The 18,284-nt window shown below is 47.0% G+C and overlaps 2 protein-coding genes across 3 annotated transcripts in view; both read right to left on the reverse strand.

Annotated features, from left to right (window-relative positions):
* Positions 1–770: 770 nt before the first annotated feature.
* LOC135366016 (neprilysin-1-like) overlaps positions 771–18,284 on the reverse strand; it is a 31,310-nt gene continuing 13,796 nt past the window's right edge. Inside the window, exons 3-6 of one of the 2 annotated variants that reach the window (XM_064598669.1) lie at positions 11,490–11,504; positions 8,773–9,232; positions 3,039–4,224; positions 771–1,199 (exon numbers count right to left, since the gene is read on the reverse strand). In XM_064598669.1, the coding sequence (XP_064454739.1) occupies positions 852–1,199; positions 3,039–4,224; positions 8,773–9,232; positions 11,490–11,504 (2,009 nt within the window). In that variant the 3' untranslated portion in view covers positions 771–851. The remainder of the gene's footprint in view (positions 1,200–3,038; positions 4,225–8,772; positions 9,233–11,489; positions 11,505–18,284) is intronic. The other variant, XM_064598670.1, reaches the window with a different exon arrangement.
* LOC135366320 (tigger transposable element-derived protein 6-like) lies at positions 15,713–17,284 on the reverse strand. Its single transcript, XM_064598992.1, has one exon. It carries the CDS (start codon positions 17,282–17,284, stop codon positions 15,713–15,715), a length of 1,572 nt encoding a protein of 523 aa, XP_064455062.1.

Raw genomic sequence — 18,284 nt, forward strand, 5'->3', positions numbered from 1 at the left:
TGCTGAATAAACATAGTTAAAAGTAGATAAATAGCAAGGAATAACTATCTCCCTCTCTCCTTTTATTTCCTGATTGCCTGCACACTCTTAAAAATGCACTTCACCAGCATTGCCCGTTCAAACAGCGCGGAGAGCAAAGATTGCATTGGTTGAGTTTGGTTGGCACGATTTTTTTTTTAGTCGCATACATTGGTCGTCGTGCGCTACCGAACGGTCTTTTTTCATTCCATGTTAGCACCGCGAAGCAACCATGGCTATGAGTGGCGTACATTCGTTGACGGATGGAGAGAGTAGAACAGGAAGGAGTGGGGACAGGGGGGTTATGTGCGTCCTTGGGCCGACTTCAGGGGGAACTGTGCCGACATTCCCATGGAAAGTATGCGGGAAAACCAGGGAAAACGTCAGACAGCACAACGCCACAGCTGTTCAGTAGGGTTTGAACCCACCACCTACCAGACTGCAGAACGAGTTGCTTCGCGGCGCGAGGGCACAAACGCACGCGCTTTAGCATGACCTTGGCTATACCAGCAACGAGCGGCGAGTTTTGCCGACTCGGCCGTGACGCTGGTCTTTATTAATAATAACAGTCTTTGCTTTCTGTTTGTGCATTCTGTGCATGGTATATAGGGCGCGAAACATTACAGGTTTTGTTTCCCTGGCGGCAGAAAATATGGGCGCACGAGCATTTGTAGTACACAAGCACCGCCTTGATGTCGATGAACACATGAACAATGAAGTTTCATTTGTCAGCGCAACCATTACTATCACTATTTTGTCATTTACTGATCCTATAGTTTAATCGATATCCTATAAACGGGGTACACAATTAAACAAAGGAAACGGGGCGACAGCTAAGATTCATCGCAGGGCTTAAGCGCTCCTAAACGCGTCTCGGGACCGCAGTCGAAAGCCACAAGGAACTTTTTATGGTCGACGAGAGGCACCTCGCAGAAATGCCTGGCTTTCAGCAACGTTGCCTCGTCGCGTCTGGTGCTGCAGAATCGCTGGCAATAGCGATAAAAGAAAAGGCGTTGAGTCGCATTGCCCTGCAGTCCCGCCAGCTGGGACGCAACCTTTAAACCTTTCGCCATGGAGTAGAGCATGACGCGGAGGTCCGCACTGTCTTCGCCCTGGAACTTCATGTCCTGGAGGAACCTTGAGATGTAACAGTCCGCGCTGCGATTGTAGGACTTGCGCGCCTGTACATGAGGCGTACACTTTAAAAGCATAATGATGAAAGATGAAAGTCACTGAAAAGGTTAGCCAGCTGTAGGACCCGCACCCAGATCTTCTGGATTGCCGGTCCAGGGCTCTACCAATTGAGCTAAGCTAACACACCTTCTCAGCGACTTCCAGGGTGCGTCATATTGTCCAATTGTCCCTCCTATGTTGTTCCAGCCTCAGAACATCAGTTCTTTCATGTTAAAAGCATAACTCTACCGCATAACACGCGTTCAGACCATACAGACATTCAGTGTGATGTCGTTCTAAATCGCCGTTGGTTCTCATCGTGTTGTGCGTCGAATCTGCTCTAATTACCGTTATCAGTTCCTACACTCTAAAAACAGAACTTCACCGCATAGCACGCTCTGCGCCGACCATTGCCACGAATGATAGGGCCACGAATGATTTGAAGTGAGAGCGGGACGTACGCCTCTTTGTGGCAGTTTCTATATATGATAATTGCCACAAAAAGGCGTATGCCCCATCTCCCTTCGAATCAGAAGCGATAACCCATATCATTCGTGCGCTATTAGAAATGAACTTCACCGCATAGCTAGCACGCTCCTAGCCAACCATCATCCCGAATGGCAACGTTCTCGCCCCTGATTTGTTGAAAACGGGAGGCGGAGCCTATTCTGTGCCACAAAATAAGCTCCGCCTCCTGTTTCCAACAAATCTAGGGCGAGAACATTGTCATTCGAGACGATGGTTGGCTAGGAGCGTTGCGATGTGGTGAAGTTCATTTTTAAGAGTGTGGCAATGGTTTTTACAGTGTACGCTCTTAAAAATGAACTTCACCGCATAGCACGCTCCTAGCCAACCACCATCTCGAATGATATCGTTATCTGCTCTGATTTGTTGAAAATGGGAGGCGTACGCCTTTTCTGTGACAATTATGAACAGCATAATTGTCACAACAAAGGCGTACGCCTCCCGTTTTCAGCAAATCAGGGCAGATAACGATATCATTCGAGATGATGGCTGGCCGGGAGCATGCTATGCGGTGAAGTTCATTTTTAAGAGTGTAGAGTGTGGTTTACAGTGTGATTTTACAGTGTGCTAGAAAGGTTTATTCACAGGATGTCACTCCCACTCTCCCAGAACGTTAATACGTGTAGCAGATCGTTAGTAGTAGAAGAGCGCGACGTATAGGCCTTCTCGTGACGATGCACCTTCATTAGTTTCACAAAAACGCGCACCACAAATCAGGCGAAGAGCAAGGTCATTCGAGGGGACTGCTGACTGGGAGTGTATTATGAGGTGAAGTTGCAGTACAGGAGCGCCTTTCTAATGCTCCTTAGAATGCTTCTAATGCTCCTTATTCCTACCACAGCAGGAGTATATCACGTACACTGCGGAACGATGTTATGAAAAACTGCAAAATGTCTTGTTGTTTTACATTACTTATCGAAATCAATTACCAAACCAAGGACACCTTCGAGAAACGTTGTTCTCTGGTAGGACATGGGCACGACTTTCTTGAAAGTTAGCTATCTCGCGACGCAGAGCCATGAACCATTCTGTTCTGTAGCTGAAACGTATCGGGCCGGATCGGATGGCGTGTCTGCTTTGTTGATTCGATGCACAGGCAAGGCACGACTAACGCAGATCGGGAAATTAACAATGCACCACTGTCAGCTGCAATGGCCGCGAGTAATTGTCCAGAATTGGAAGAATTCGCAACTAAGAGTGTGTCTCTAAAACTTTCCTTCCGCACTGGTTTATTTCTTAGATGTGTATGCTCTGAGTCCAACGCTGCTCGTTTTATCGCATATCTTATCGGAAAGCCAAACGATGCCAAAAGACATACTCACATTTTCCGTCCACGAGTGAATCTTCGTAGTAATACTGTCAAAAGCACTTTCAGTCTCCAAGGCAGCTTGGTACAGAAGCCGAGCAATTGCTGCACCTGTTGTCGCATAATTATGAAAGTCATCCTCACGGTCATCCATATAGAGAGGATCAATGACGTCCGTAATCGACATTGTGACCACGCCCACATCTTTCCAATACAGCGTGGATTGGTAGAAGGCGCTAAGTTGTCCCGGTCTCGCAGGATCTGGTAAGGGGTACCGAATACTTTCTCGCTTGTTGTACTGCACAATATCAAGATAATTCTTCAGAAAGTTTGAAGTCATCTTCGGCGCCCTCGGGTCTGAAAAGTACTTGTTCGGTTTGAAGAACTTGAACCGTAACGTGTTCAGTTTGGTCTTCACTGTGGACCTGGACCCAGCGTCCATCCAACCTGGCGACAGCATTTGGTCTCGCGTGTGGTTGCGTACTCTATCGATGAACTCACGAAGCCGCATTTGTGTTACGGGTGTTCCGATGAGTGTTGCTGCAACGTTTGCTACGGGATCACGAAAGTTTCTGAACGACTCAACAAGGCAAGTAAACTTCGGGTCGTCTTTGCTGTTGAAACTGAATTGTAGCAGTTGAGTGAACGCCTGTGCAAAAATGTATGCCGAAACAAGTTCCTTGTCTTCCGTGAAGAACTGTGTCGTTATGTTCACTAGTGCAGGCATGTCAGTCACGGAAATAGAATCATAGAGTGACAACCTCTGCGGTATGTATAAGCCTGAATTGATGGCACCCACCCAGTCCTCCCCCGATAGCTTTGATGGCACTCGGGGCAGATCTTGAACCGTTACTAAAGATGTGTTGTCGTATTCACTGCTGCCATATTTCATACGATAGTCCAGCTTCGCGACCTCTTCCAACAGTGTGCTGTCATACTCCAAGACCTCGCGCAGATATTCTATGACGGGCGTGCTGCCTTTGAGCTTCGCATGGAGGGACCTGGCTGGCGTAATGCTGAGTATCATGCCCGTGTCTTCTTTGTAGGCCGAGATAGAATATATCCAGTCCCTTCCAGCGGTGAGACACACACGTACTACGTATTTAAACAGGGAACCAATGGGTTGTCTACGAAGGCTTTCCGAGTTTAATGACAGCACATCTCGAACCTTTGGCAGTAGCTCCTTAACTTCAGTGGGATACCTGTTGAGTGGAGTGTCTCTTTTAATTGAAATGCAATGCAAATGAAAGTGAAATGAGGACTGGCACTGCTCACGATTCCCAACAAGTGTACTCTCTAAAAACGGAGCTTCACCAGATAGCACGCTGCTAGCCAACCATCATCCCGAAGGACACCGTTCTTTCCGCTGAGTTGTTGAAAACAGTACGCGTACGCCCCTTTTGTGGCACTTATGCAGAAATGTTAATTGTCACTAAAAAGGCGTACGCCCCTCGCTTTCCACAAATCAATTGTGACAGAGGTATCGCTCTGCACAATGGTTGGTCTTCACCGTGCACTCTTAAAAATGAACTTCACCGCATAGCACGCTCCTAGCCAACCATCATTTCCAATGATATCGTTATCTGCCCCGATTTGTTGAAAATGGGGGGCGTACGCCTTTTTTGTAACACTTATGCTGTTCATAATTGTCACAAAAAAGGCGTACGCCTCCCGTTTTCAACAAATCGGGGCAGATAAGCTTTGTTTTAATAGTGTACACTCTAGAAACGGAGCTCCACCAGATAGCACGCTCCTAGCCAACCATCATCCCCAGTGACATCGTGCTTTCCCCTGATTGGCTGAAAAAGGGCATGTACGCCACTTTTGTGGCATTATGCAGTGCATAATTGCCACAAAAATGGCGTGCGCCTCCGGTTTTTATCCAATTAAGGGAGAGGACGCTGTCATTCGAGAATATTGTTGGCTAGGAGCGTGCTATGCGGTGAAGCTCTGTTATATGGAGTGTAGATTATATGGTTCGGCACTCTTAAAATGGGAGTTCACCAATAAAAGAGAAAGGGCGCAGACTAACTGGTGCACGATGATGAAGGAACGAATAACCGAGAGACACGGGACACGAAGACAAGCACAAGAGTTCTCAGACACAGTGATGATTTAATAACACCGAGCCTCCTAACTACCTAACAACTCCCGGAGGGGAGGGAGAGGGATAAAGGATGGCCTATTTACACTGTTCCCGTTATCGCCACCGTCTCTTTCAAAAGGCTTTTCCACTTATCCCTTTCCCTAGACCACGGTGTAAGAAGAGAGAGGTGTCCGAACGGCCGATACTCGGAAGGAGCAGCCGATGTCGAAGATGTGTTCGTTGTTCGGGGAGGCGCCGCGAGGGGCAGGACCCGTCTTGTGGGCCTTCTTTTCCTCCTACGTCTATGGTGATGGCTGCGTCCGCAACTGCAGGTGGAACTTTTGACGCCAAAAAATGGTCGGAAAGTGCTTCGCCCCGGGTTGCCGAACCCGTTACAAGTCCTGCAGGGACATAGTATCGTTGTTTTCTGTCCCAACAGACCCTGATCGGTTGAATGCGTGACGACGGGCAATACCGCGGAAAGATCGTGTGTTGGACGCCAAGGACAAAGTGTGTGAGCTGCACTTCGAGGAGCGTTACATTGTCAAAACTTGGACAGCCGTTCACGACGGAGTTTGTTCACGGAGTGTTTGTGAGAACAACTTTCTGTGCCTCCACTTATGCGCAGGGAACATTGTGCTTAATGTTACTTCTAGTCAACACGTTTATTTTTTGCACACTTTTCAATACTTTATTTTGCAGTGAGTATCCTACTTAATTTTATTGCCATTCAACGTGCTTTCTGAGAGCAAGTTTGTGTTACCTTTATGTACGTGCACTGAGTATCTTACATAATTTTACCTGTTGTCAGCGTGAGTTTAGCACAGCAGCTCTGCGTTTCCTCTGTCCGGAAGTAGTGAACACTGCTTAGTTTTACTCCCCTCCAAAAGCGCTTATCACAGCAACATTGTATTTGCCATGTCCATGTGCAATAAATATATCGATTGCTTTCCCAAAACGACGTATGCGACGAATACGTATTTATTTACTCGGGAGGCGTCGATGATGGCGCCGACATTCGAGCACATAATTCTCCGCAGCAACAACTCACACATCTCCCAAAGCTGTCGGGGAAAAGAAAGCGACAAGCGGATAGGAATTCGATCGTTGTGCTATACTCAAACTACGAATGGTGACTGTGCAGGTATGTCCTTTGACGTGCAAGGTGTTTCGTATGAGTTGCTTCTGACAGGGAACGATAACCATTACAGATCGATGAAAACACGTGCGCAGGTCAGGCGAAAGTCACCGTCAAAGCAGACAGGAATTCCGTTGTTGCCCATCTCCATGTGCAATAAATATGTATTGGATTTCTGAGGATGGCTTAGGTTGTGCATGTTCCTTGCCACGGGAGGCAGTCTGAGGCAGTCACCATTCTCCTGAAGCAATGACGCCGTCGAGGTTCGGGTGCATAGCCCCTTGTAGAAACGATTCATACCCCGTAGAACTGCAGTTCTATTCGTAATCCGTCCTCCATAAGTGCATTACGAAAAGCTGACATGAGTTTGCCAACAACCTGTGCGCTGAATCAGTATCTTCTCCACGATCGGCAGCATGAGAATCGCACGCATCCGGCCCTCAACCGCGCAGCGCCTCTGGCGTCATTGTGGCGAACAACGAACACAATTTCGACCGCCGGAGGAGCTCCGTCCAGACACCTCTCTCTCTTCTTACACCGTGCCCTAGACACAACCACTGTATCGTTGAAAATGGGATCATATGGGTAAGGAGTTCACCAAGTAGCACGTTGAAAGCCAATCATTGCACAGAATGATGGCTTTAGCACCCCTTTTTGTGATAGTTAACATAGCTGCATAAGTGTAACCAAAAGGCGTACGCCTCCGGTTTTTAACCAATCATGGGGAGAACGAGGCCATTTTGGATAGTGTCATGCACAAGAGCGTGCTACACTCCAAAAACAGAACTTCACCGCATATCACGTAGTGCACCAACCATTGTCACGAATGATAGGGTTATCGCTTCTGATTTCGAAGAAAGAAAGAGGCGCACGCCTTTTTTCGATATATCATTTATCATATATCGAAATTGACACAAAAAGGCGTGCGCCTCTTTCTCTCTTCAAATCAGAAGCATTAACGCTATCACTCAAGGCACACTCTTAGAAATGAACTTCGCCGCATAGCAGGTTCCTAGCTAACCATAACATTGAATGATATCGTTATCTGCCCTGATTTGTTGAAAACGGGAGGCGTACGCCTTTTTTGTGACAATTATGAACAGCATAAGTGTCACAAAAAAGACGTACGCCTTCCGTTTTCAACAAGTCAGGGCAGATATCGACATCATTCGAGATTATGGTTGGTTACGAGCGTGCTATGCGGTGAAGTTCATTTTTAAGAGTGCAGTGATTGACGCACAACGTGCTACGTGGTGAGGTTCTGTTCTGAGTGTGTATCATTCGTGACAATTCGTGGCGTTCATCAGTACACTCTTAAAAATGAACTTCACCACATAGCAAGCGTCTTGGCCAACCATCATCTCGAATGATGTCGTTATCTGCCCTGATTTGTTGAAAACGGGAGGCGTACGCCCTTTTTTGTGACACTTATGCTGTTAACAAACGTTTTAGCTCGTGTAGACCGTGGTTTAGTTACTACTTGAATAAAATTAAACAATCTACAGAGATCAATAAAGCTTGACACTGTGAGGATAAGTTGATAAGTGAATTTTAATAAAAAATATGGAGAAATTGAATTCGGCACCCGAAAAAAGGCATACAACGTGGTTTGTTCGGACAAACAATGAGTGGGCAATTGAAATCGCTGAATGGGAAATAAACAATTGAATTGAATCGAATTGAAATGAAGTAATATCATTGGTGATGTTGGGAATCGTGCTTCCTGTTATTTATTACCAGACTACACCGTACATTCTCAGAAAAAAGAGTGGAGCAGTTACACCTTTTATAGGAGGTAATAGCTGTGGTACATGTTGTACCTAAAAGGTTGCAATGTTTTACACGAACGATAGGGTTACCGCTTCTGATTCGGTGAGCGAGGGGGCGTACGCCTTTTAGTGGCAATTTGGCTACATGATAATTGCTTTTACCACCCTTTTACACCCTTTATCAGAACACAATAGAACTGGTAAGTGGAGGTAACAATAGAAGTTGCCACCTTTTCACACTCTTTTTAGAGCGTACCCACTCATTTGTTCTCTGAACATTTGAGCTGACGTGAAAGCTTTGGAAATGGCTTGCAAAGCACATACCGCGTCCCCGCTCAGGGGCCCTACTCACATGCTGTACACTCTTAAAAATGAACTTCACCACATAGCATGCTCCTAGCCAACCATCACCCCGAATGACAACGTTCTCACCCTGATTTGTTGAAAACGGGCGGAGGAGCCTATTTTGTGCCGTGCATAATGGGCACAAAATAGGCTCCTCCTCCCGTTTTCAACAAATCAGGGGCGAGAACGTTGTCATTCGGGGTGATGGTTGGCTAGGAGCGTGCTATGTGGTGAAGTTCATTTCTAAGAGTGTACTCTCTTAGAAATGAACTTCACCGCGTAGCACGCTCCTGGACAAGATCATCTCGAATGATATCGTTATCTGCCCCCACTTGTTGAAAACGGAAGCAGTCCGCCCCATTATACTTGTTTGTGGAGAGCTGGTTCCTACATGAAGAAATTAGGTTCTTACATGATATGGTCATAGCAGGATTTGTAGAACATCTGCATATTCAACACTGCCAAGTCCTCTGTCCCGTTCAGCTGCATCTTGTACAAGGTGGCGTGGAACAGGTCGATGGCGTCCCAAGAAAGCTGGTCAGTGTACGACCAGTCATGTTCTTCGTATTTTGAGATCCATTTCCCACAGGCGTGAAGGTAGAAGTCCTCGCACGGTGAAACGGTCTCGTTCACCATCTTCCTGCTCTCTGCGGCCGCTTTCTTGCATCCATCGCTGGAGCAACCGGCGTGGTCCGTGATTGTCGCGGCAGAAAAATGACTGCGGACGTAGTAGCCCAGCCCAATCATGGCCGCAATAATCGCTACGATGGTGATGCAGGTATAGATGGCACGCCTTGAGCGCCGTCTGTCGTACGTTAGCGACGTGGGCGGGCCTTCGGGTCGTGGAACGACGTCTTGTGCTGGAATGGTTTCTGGTGGAGAAGCATAAGTGCAACGAGTCCGTGTTTGCGAAATCCTTATTTGGAACGTCGTGAAAATTCATTATGCACATTGACTGGTGGGAGACGGGGGGATATATTTATTCGAACAGAGAGAGAGAGAGAAAAAAAAGGATAGCCAGACGGGATGAAGGTTTGCTATTCCGCAAACAATAATAATAATAATAAAACTAACAAAAATGGACTAAAGGACAAACTAACAAAAGATGAAAAAAGGGATGATTAAAGGCAGAAAATATCTTTTAAAATATTAGAGGAATGTGTATGAGGGTGAGAATTGAGTGTGGGGCACTGACAAATCAGATGACCGTGACTCATGACTCAAAGCACCGTGCACGCGTCTTCTTTACTGAAAGCGTGAAGACAGTAGAAAACAAGCACAATTTTGACGTGTCCCGGGGTGAAATTCTGTCATCTGTCACTACAAATTGTCCTGCATGCCTAATACCCCTAGCCACATGCCAAACTTAATGCATTAAACGTAATGGCATTTACTTCACCTCGTAACCAACCATCAACTCGAATGACATCCTTCTCTCCCCTGACTTGACGTTGAAAACAGGAGGCGTACGCCTTTTCCTGACAATTATACAGAACATAATTTTAACAGAAAAGGCGTACGCCACCTGCTCTTCCTGACTTCACTCAATTTCATTGTTTCTTAGGCCCTGGAAGCTTATATGTTTTCCTCGTTCCTGATATACCTCGCGTCAGCTGGAGCTCTCCGTTGCTGAATGTGTGATATTGACTTAGTGACGTCCGGGAATACGCCACAGGTAGCGCCGTGTCCCGACCATGTAGCACGCGAATTTTCAGTGGGAAATTAGCAGTGATGGCCAGTAGTTAACTACATGTAGTTAAACTACTAGTTAAACTACCTGATTGTAGTTAAAAAGTAGTTATCAACTACTTGCAGAAATGTAGTGGGAACTACTAGTTAAACTACCTGATTGTAGTTAAAAAGTAGTTATCAACTACTTGCAGAAATGTAGTGGCAACTACTAGTTAAACTACTATTTTAAGTAGTTAACTACAGTAGTTAGGTTACTGAAGGCGCAAGCTTTGCGGCACGATTGTGCTTCCGACTTTTACCTTGAGATACTCGTTTGATGAGAACGGAGGTGCACAGCAATTGTGTCGTGCATGTGTACTAAATCTTCACTTTTAATGCTTGTCTTGCGAAGCCTCATTTGCTGTGAAATAATTCTGCAACTTAGTTTATCGCGCAGGCACAGAAGGAATCCCGCTGCAAGCTTTGTATTTGACGACCGTAGCGATGGCTTTAGCCAAAGTTTATTATTGCTTGTGATTCATATTTAGGTGTCCAAGAACACTACATGGGATTGGTGATGGTGGACAACGTTAAGTAGTTATAGATGTAGTTAAACTACATTGCAGTAGTTAAACAAGTAGTTTTAACTACTCCCCTGAAAAGTAGTTGAACTACTAGTTAAACTACGCAATCACAAAGTAGTTAGTAGTTATAGTTAAACTACTGTAGAAGTAGCTAGTGGCCATCACTGGAAATTAGACGCTACGCGGATGCTCCATCACACTGATCTCATTACGTCATGTCAGCATGGTCTGGACGTGCCTCTACGGTGTACTACGTGCTATGCGGTGAAGTTCTGTTTTTTCGAATGTAGGGTTATCGATTCTGATTCGAAGGGAGAGGAAGGCTTACGCCTTTTTGTGCAAATTGTCATATATCCTAATTGAGACAAAAAGGTGTATGTCCCCCTCTGACGTCGAATCAGAGACGACAACATTCGCGTCAATGGTTGGCTCAGAGCGTGCTACGCGGTGAGGATCTGTTTTAAGAGTGCATTTCCCTTGGAAGTCGGCCCTGGACGCACATTTTCCGACAGCGTTAGGCGTGACATTGCACACCTTTGTGAGGCCGAGAACGGCGAGGTCTATCATTATAATACCGACCACCAAAACAGAACGGAACGTGAAAGTATACCAGTGCGGTATACGCTAAATAGTTAACCTATGGACTTTTCCAATGCCTAATGTACACGCCTACTTTTTCGCAAGTATCCGTATTCGAGAATTCTGCGGATGGACAACCAACTGCGATCCAAAATCAGAGTTACTGTTTTGACTGCTTGTTCGTCACCACACAAACTAATAAGACCGGTGATATTGAGGATGACACATGTGATATGATATGACATTATATTCGGACTGCGCATGAGGAATAAATGTGAAAACGTGACATACTTACCTTCATTCGAAGCGCCTGCGGTATAGGTTAAGGGGGAAAAAAGGCAGACTTATAGAGGAGGCCGCATCGTAATGAACGCTGACATGCGATTTCAGCACTCTTAAAAAGCCGCGAATCCACGATCGATTTCGTCATACCAAAGTAAAACGCACCAAGTCTAAAATGCTCATGTAATATATGTAAATTCATTTTCGACTTTCTCACGATTACAAGTGCTCGGACAACAGGCTACAACAGGCCCAGATTTCCTCGTTGCTCGACATTCTCCTTCGAAAATATGCGTTACGTTATGAATTTCAAGCCAAACTATACGCCGCAATGAGCGAATGCAAGTCTGTACGTTGTCAACTGTGCCCTGTAAGTGAACCCTCGTTACGTCAACTTTTTGTTTAAAGGTACACTCTTAGAAATGAACTTCGCCGCATAGCACGTTCCTAGCCAACCATCGTCTCGAATTATGTCGTTATCTACCCTGATTTGTTGAAAACTGTAGGCGCACGTCTTTTTTGTGAACACTCAATTATGAACAACATAACTGTCACAAAAAAAAAAACGGCGTACGCCTGCCGTTTACAGCAAGTCAGAGCAGATAACGATATCATTCGAGATGATGGTTGGCTAGGAGCATGCTACGTGGTGAAGCCCATTTTTAAGAGTGTACACTGTTAAAACAGAACTTCACCACATAGCACGCTCCTAACCAACCATCATACTGAATGATATCATTCTGTGTCATGATTTGTTTAAAACAGGCGGGAGGCGCCTATCTGGGACAGATTATCTTGTCCCAGATATCTTGCCTCCCCCTGTTTTGAACAAATCATGACACAGAATGATATCATTCAGTATGATGGTTGGTTAGGAGCGTGCCATGTGGTGAAGTTCTGTTTTAACAGTGTACAGTCGCCCCACAGAAATGCGTGTATATGAAAGAAGTGCCACAACGTCTCACATCGTTCGACAGCCTTATTTAGCCAATTTTCTCTTCGCAGAACCGCTTAGAGAAAAATAAGCGACTTTTATAAATTAGCATTGCCTCTGCAGCCGAGGAAGCTCCAGCGGCAAAAACATCATGGCGACGTGCGTTTGATATGCATCCAATCAGAAGGCAGCGCGCACAAACGATTGCCGTCTGCTTTCCGAGCTCGTCTGCTTCGATTACTAGGCGCCTTGCAGACGCTCCCTCATTGGTCGAATCCATTCTGACGTTTTATCACGTTTCCCAGGGAGGGCCGTTTCGCCATACTCTCCACATCCGACGCCTGTTCTTGCGGAGCATTCCACGTAACTCGATTATTTCGATCACGTTAGCGTGAGCTACCGCACTATGGAAGAGTCTCACAAAGGGATGTGATTGACGACTGTTTCGAGGTATTGCAAAACGTGCTCAGCAAGTTTCGTACGCGTCGAAGGCTCCCATTGCCAGGTCCCCCAAACTCACCTCGGAAAAGCGCGCAACGAAGAAGGCCGCCACTAGATACCCCACTGTTGCCGTTCCGGATCACTTCAGCGCGCTAAGTTTAGCGGCAAAATGTTTTTGTTGTTTCTGCGAATGAATCTAGTCTTTATATGCCCAAATAAAACGCGTATAACAACTTTCTGTGTCGTGTTTCACTTTTTGGTCCCGTTTTTAAACGTGTTGAGCGATCGGAAGGATCTAGTGCACGGCTGCGTGCATCACATAGCGTACCTGTCGTAAAAGGCGCCGCAGGCGCAGTCGTCCATTTCTCCTTCGGTGACTTGGCCTGGCTTGGATTGTGCTTCAACTGGATCTTTAGCGCGCTACAATCAAACGCAAGCCAATGTCTGGTAACAATGGGGTATCTAAGGGCGGCCTCCGGCATTGCACGCATCGGGATAGGAACAAATACATGGGAAAATGGCGACCTTGGGGGACCTGCCCATTGCACGGGATAACAAAGCTATACTGACAGTTACGTCACTGCAGCGAAAGCGCTCGCTCCAAAACTGAATGACAAATAACCAGCCGACAGTGGTCCGTCACTGCTGCGCACGCTGGACCAGGAAGTGAATTTTACCATACCTTCAAGAGCGCCCAGACGCATAGAAACTCTCCTGCATCGTCTACGCCTGAATGTGCCCTATCGTCGCCAGTTTTTTCAAAAAGTCGGCAAGGTGGACTCGCCCAACTGTTTACTGTGCGGGGCAGTGTAAAACGCTGAACATATCATCGCGTATTTTCCAAAACATGCTGCACAAAGAGGCATCTTGAAGCGGACCCTTGGCCATCTCGACAACAGGGACCTCAGCATAGAGAAAGTGTTAGGCGTATGGGACGCTAAGCACAGGGACGCGGCCTTCGATGCTCTTGTCGATTTCCTTGTGAAATCTGGACTAGAAGCCCTATACTAGACGGTGCGTGGACATTGCTATGATCCTCGATGTGAACGGCGCGCTCTGTCCTGCGTGGTCGCGGTCGTGACGATCGCCCCGGTGAACTGTTGCGGGTGCGCTCGCACCTTCTGTGGTGCGATCGTACTGTTTCTTTTCTTTCGGGGGGGGGGGGGTGCAACCTCCCCTTGTTATTTAAACAACTAACAACAACAACACTGAAATTTCAGTACGCAAAGGAAACTAAGACAGAAAATCACAAAAAGATTAAACAAGAAATGTAGCTGGGGCTGCGTTGTTGCGATGTACGATATAATGTTGCCATGTACGTTGAGGAACAGCCCTTGGGCTGTTGGTCAACGTACATCCGTGTGCACTTCAGCGTGCGTCATGGAGATCACCGAAATGTGGTTGCTTCAACCTGAAGAGAGAAGAAAAAAAAAACGATATTGTGCGATTCGGGGGCATCAGAGGCATCGTTGCTTCCCTCTTACGTGTCTCTGAAGTACCGATAAGCCATAACTGTACGCGGGCATTGTTTGTTTTCTCATCGATATTGTACTGGACACGGTTTCATCACAGCACGTGGTATAGACTCGTGAAGCTTCTTCATCATATACAGCAGGGTGCAGTAAAACCATCTCGATGTCACCTTTATGTGAGGAGATGTTTAAACGAAAATTATTGGAACAGTGCGCTGCACTACGGTGACCGTATATACCCAACAAATGAAGTTGTACTTGACTTTTACGGATTCAACTCTGCTGCTGGACAGTTGATCCTCCGCTTGATGTACTGCTTGGGACAAAAGTTTACGCAACACCACGGTGTCGTACTTCTCAATTCGAGCGACAGCTGTGCAGCAAACAGGAGCGGACACCACACACACTGACATGGATGGAATATAGCCGGTCACTCGTTTCTTATTCGATCTCTTCCTGATAAGTAACAGAGTGCTGCTTCGACGAAGTATTCATTCAATTAATTCATTCAATTACGTCAGCGCCGTGTTCCGTAAACGGTTACCAAAAGCTGCACCAATCGCTCATGCACTATGTCTGAAATGCTTTCTTTTTTCTTTTCTTTTGCGTGCAGAGGAGCAGGGTGTCCGGCTTGACAAAGTGAGACGTGATGATGGACATTGGATGACGAAGGACACATAAACAATTGTTTGATATTTTTTGTGTGTGTTAATTCTGTGTTAGCGCCGCGAAGCAACTGTGGCTATGAGCGGAGTACAGACATGGCAGATGGAGAGAGGACAGCAGGAAGTAGCGGGGGGGTTTGTATTCGATCCTGGGTCAGCTTCAGAGGGAACTGTGCCGACATTCGTATGGAAAGTCTGTCGGAAAACCCAGGGAGAACCTCAGACATTACAGCCGGTAACGGGATTCGAACCCGCGGAAATCCCAGCCAAAATATCACGGTAGTTGGCACATAAATATAAATATTGGTTAATACACGTTACCAACGAAAGAGAGGAAAAACGACCCGAAACGCGCGTATATAGCCAAGTATAGCGCAAACAAAAAGTCATCCATACGCAAATATGGCTACGTAAATCAGTTGTTTCAAGGACGAATCATACAGGACAAAGGTGGCGAGGCCGGCTCTGTAGTTTGGGGACTTTGGAAACAGATGTCCGTAACTGGGATGTTACCATTACCGTTTGAATATCGACCATTATTTGTGCATTAGCATTATTAGCGGTACAGTCAAACCCCCGTACAGCGATATTGACGGTTATCGTAAATTTGATCGTTATACGGATTATATCGCTAACCGCGGGCTGGGCTAAAAATAGCCGCGCCGCATTGTCTATCCGCTGAGATAAGGCAGACTGTACCAGAGCTCACTTTGGAAACCAGCATTTATTGAAAATAGCTTGTTATTTTCGCTTGCTTCTGATTGTTCGTGCGCACTACAACCTCGCGCTCAAGGGCGTCGAGGATTGCCGCGTACTCAACGGGTAGGCCGCGATCCACAACGAAGTCCTTCAGCGTGTCGAGAGCGCGCAGAGCAGCGGCGCACGAAACAGGGGGTGATGCGTCGTCGTCTTCGTCTGATGAAGCGTCGTTCACATTCCCATCACGCAATTCGCGAACCTCATTAACGATGGCTTCGTCGGTAAACTCTTCTGTGGCCAGCACATGGTCGTCACTGTTGATGTAGTCTTCCAAAGACACGTCGCGGTCCACGAGGTTTGAGTCCGTTGCTTGTTGCCATAGGCTTCGAATCCCGTCAGTAACTTCATCATCTTCGAGCAATGTGCCGTCGTCGCAGAGATCGTCATCAGCAGGTACAGGGGGAACAAAGCCCCCTTTGAGGAAACAGTTTCGGATTGTCGACCGGCGCACCTCGTACCACGCCGCATTTACAAACTGCACAGCCATTAATGGCGTCACCTTAAGGTCAGGAACATCGTCCGTTCCTTGCGCCTTGCTTCTGTCTATGTTGAAAATCATGCGGTCGACAACGCGGCGCCTGTAGAAAGCTTTCACGTTGGCGATTACGCCCATATCCATGGGCTGTAGTCCAGAGGTCGTGTTCGGCGGAAGAAATAGCACTTCCACTGACGATAAGGTCACATTAACTTGATGTGCAGTGCAGTTGTCTAGCAACAATAAAACCTTCCTTTGTTGCTTTAACATGTCCCTGTCGAATTCTTCAAGCCACTCTTGAAACAATGCACGAGTCATCCAGGCCTTTTGATTGTGACGGTAGCGGACCGGAACAGATGCGGGGTTGGAAAAACCGCGTGGCTTTTTCGATTTCCCTATCACAAACGGTTTCCTCCGATCGCTACCGTCCATATTCGAACACAGGAAGACAGTAAGGCGCACCTTGCTGTGTTTCCCCCCCGCACAGTCTTCTCCTTTGAGAGCGTGCGTTGCTGAAGGCAGCAGTTGGTAAAACAACCCCGTCTCGTCGCCGTTATAAATGTTGCATTCGGTGTACCTTTGAAAGATGTCTTCAAGATGCTCATCCAGCCATGCCTCCCTGCCTGCACGGTCCATTGATGCACTTTCGCCGACAATCCGTCGGTACGTGATGCCATAGCGGTCCTTGAATCGTTGCAGCCATCCTCCGCAGGGCTTGAAATCTTCATCGAGGAGGTAAGCGAAATGTTTTGCTTTTGCGGCCAGGACCGGCCCACTGATCGGGATTTTCCGACTTCGGGCGTCGAGAAACCATTTGTAGACTGCTTCCTCGATATCCTCGTACGCGCGATCCCGAATCCTTTTTCGCTTCGCACTCGCTCCGCTGCCGGCTGCTTCTTTCCGCAATTTCTCTTCATTCTTCAGGATTGTTGATATCGTTGACTGCGAAAGTCTGTGCTTCTGTGCCAGGAACGTCACCTTCGTTCCCTGTCGATGGTCATCGATGATGGCGAGTTTCGCTTCCAAAGATATTGCCTTGCGCTTCCTCGGCACAGACGCCATGACCGTCTGTAGGGAATGTTGATGCTCACAAGCTGCCGAAGTGGATGGCTATCAAGCACGAAGAGATTCCCACAAAAGAAACTGGCCCAAGAATGCAAGCAGGAGAAATGCAAAACGGGAATTAGGGCAAAGGCGCGATGGTCGGAACCGGGAGCGACCTTGACTTGTGAGTCATTAGGGTCAACAGCCTTGTGAGTCACGGAAAGCACGCGGAGTTCTCCTCCCCGCAATGTGCTCTCTTCGGCGCGCTCGCGGAGGTGTGTAGCACGACGGAAAATGACGATGAGATGCATGTGCGGCAGCGCGGCTGGTATCGCTGTACAAGTACTGGGCGTGGAGGATTTCATCGTTATGCGCGGTTCCTTTTTCCATAGAAGCAATGCAAACTTTGACGGTAAAAATGGAAACCATCGTTGTGCGGGATATATCGTTATAGAGAATATCGTTATGCGGGGGTTTGACTGTATTTGGAGCACGCGAAGTTGTTGCGTAAGTGTGCAGAGGAACCACCCACGTTGGGGCTCCCAAGTGGAGCTCCCTCAACCAGCCCTGCTGAAAAGTTTGGAACCTCAAAGGAACTTGACAATATTCACCCATAAATCTATACGTTCAAAAGCATCGCCATAAGAAAAACAACAAACTACACGCGAAAAATTTTTTTCGCGATTTTTTTCGCGCGATTTTCAATGCGCGCATCCCGCGGCGGTAGGTAGATGATGCCTACTTTACGAGGCGAAAGGAATCAACTTAGTGCTCTAATATCGGCCTCTGTGATAGTTTACCATCGCTCATCACGATATTCCTTGCCTGCGCGCCACTGACCTCAGACCTCATCCCAAGCTTCGTGCATCGAAGCAAGAGTCTCGTGACAGCGAGGGATTTGTTTTATTTTTGCGTGCACAACAAATTCTGCGAACTTTTCTGTCTTGTAGGGTGTTTGAGATGCCGTACAGAGCATTCAACTCACGCGTTTCTTGCAAAATGCGTGGTGTATTTGCGT

Source organism: Ornithodoros turicata, chromosome 8 (assembly GCF_037126465.1).
Source record: "Ornithodoros turicata isolate Travis chromosome 8, ASM3712646v1, whole genome shotgun sequence".
NCBI classification, from domain to species: Eukaryota; Metazoa; Arthropoda; class Arachnida; order Ixodida; family Argasidae; genus Ornithodoros; species Ornithodoros turicata.

Excerpts from the sequence above, each read along its gene's own strand:
- LOC135366320 (XM_064598992.1), bottom strand. The coding sequence starts at position 17,284 with ATGGCGTCTGTGCCGAGGAAGCGCAAGGCAATATCTTTGGAAGCGAAA.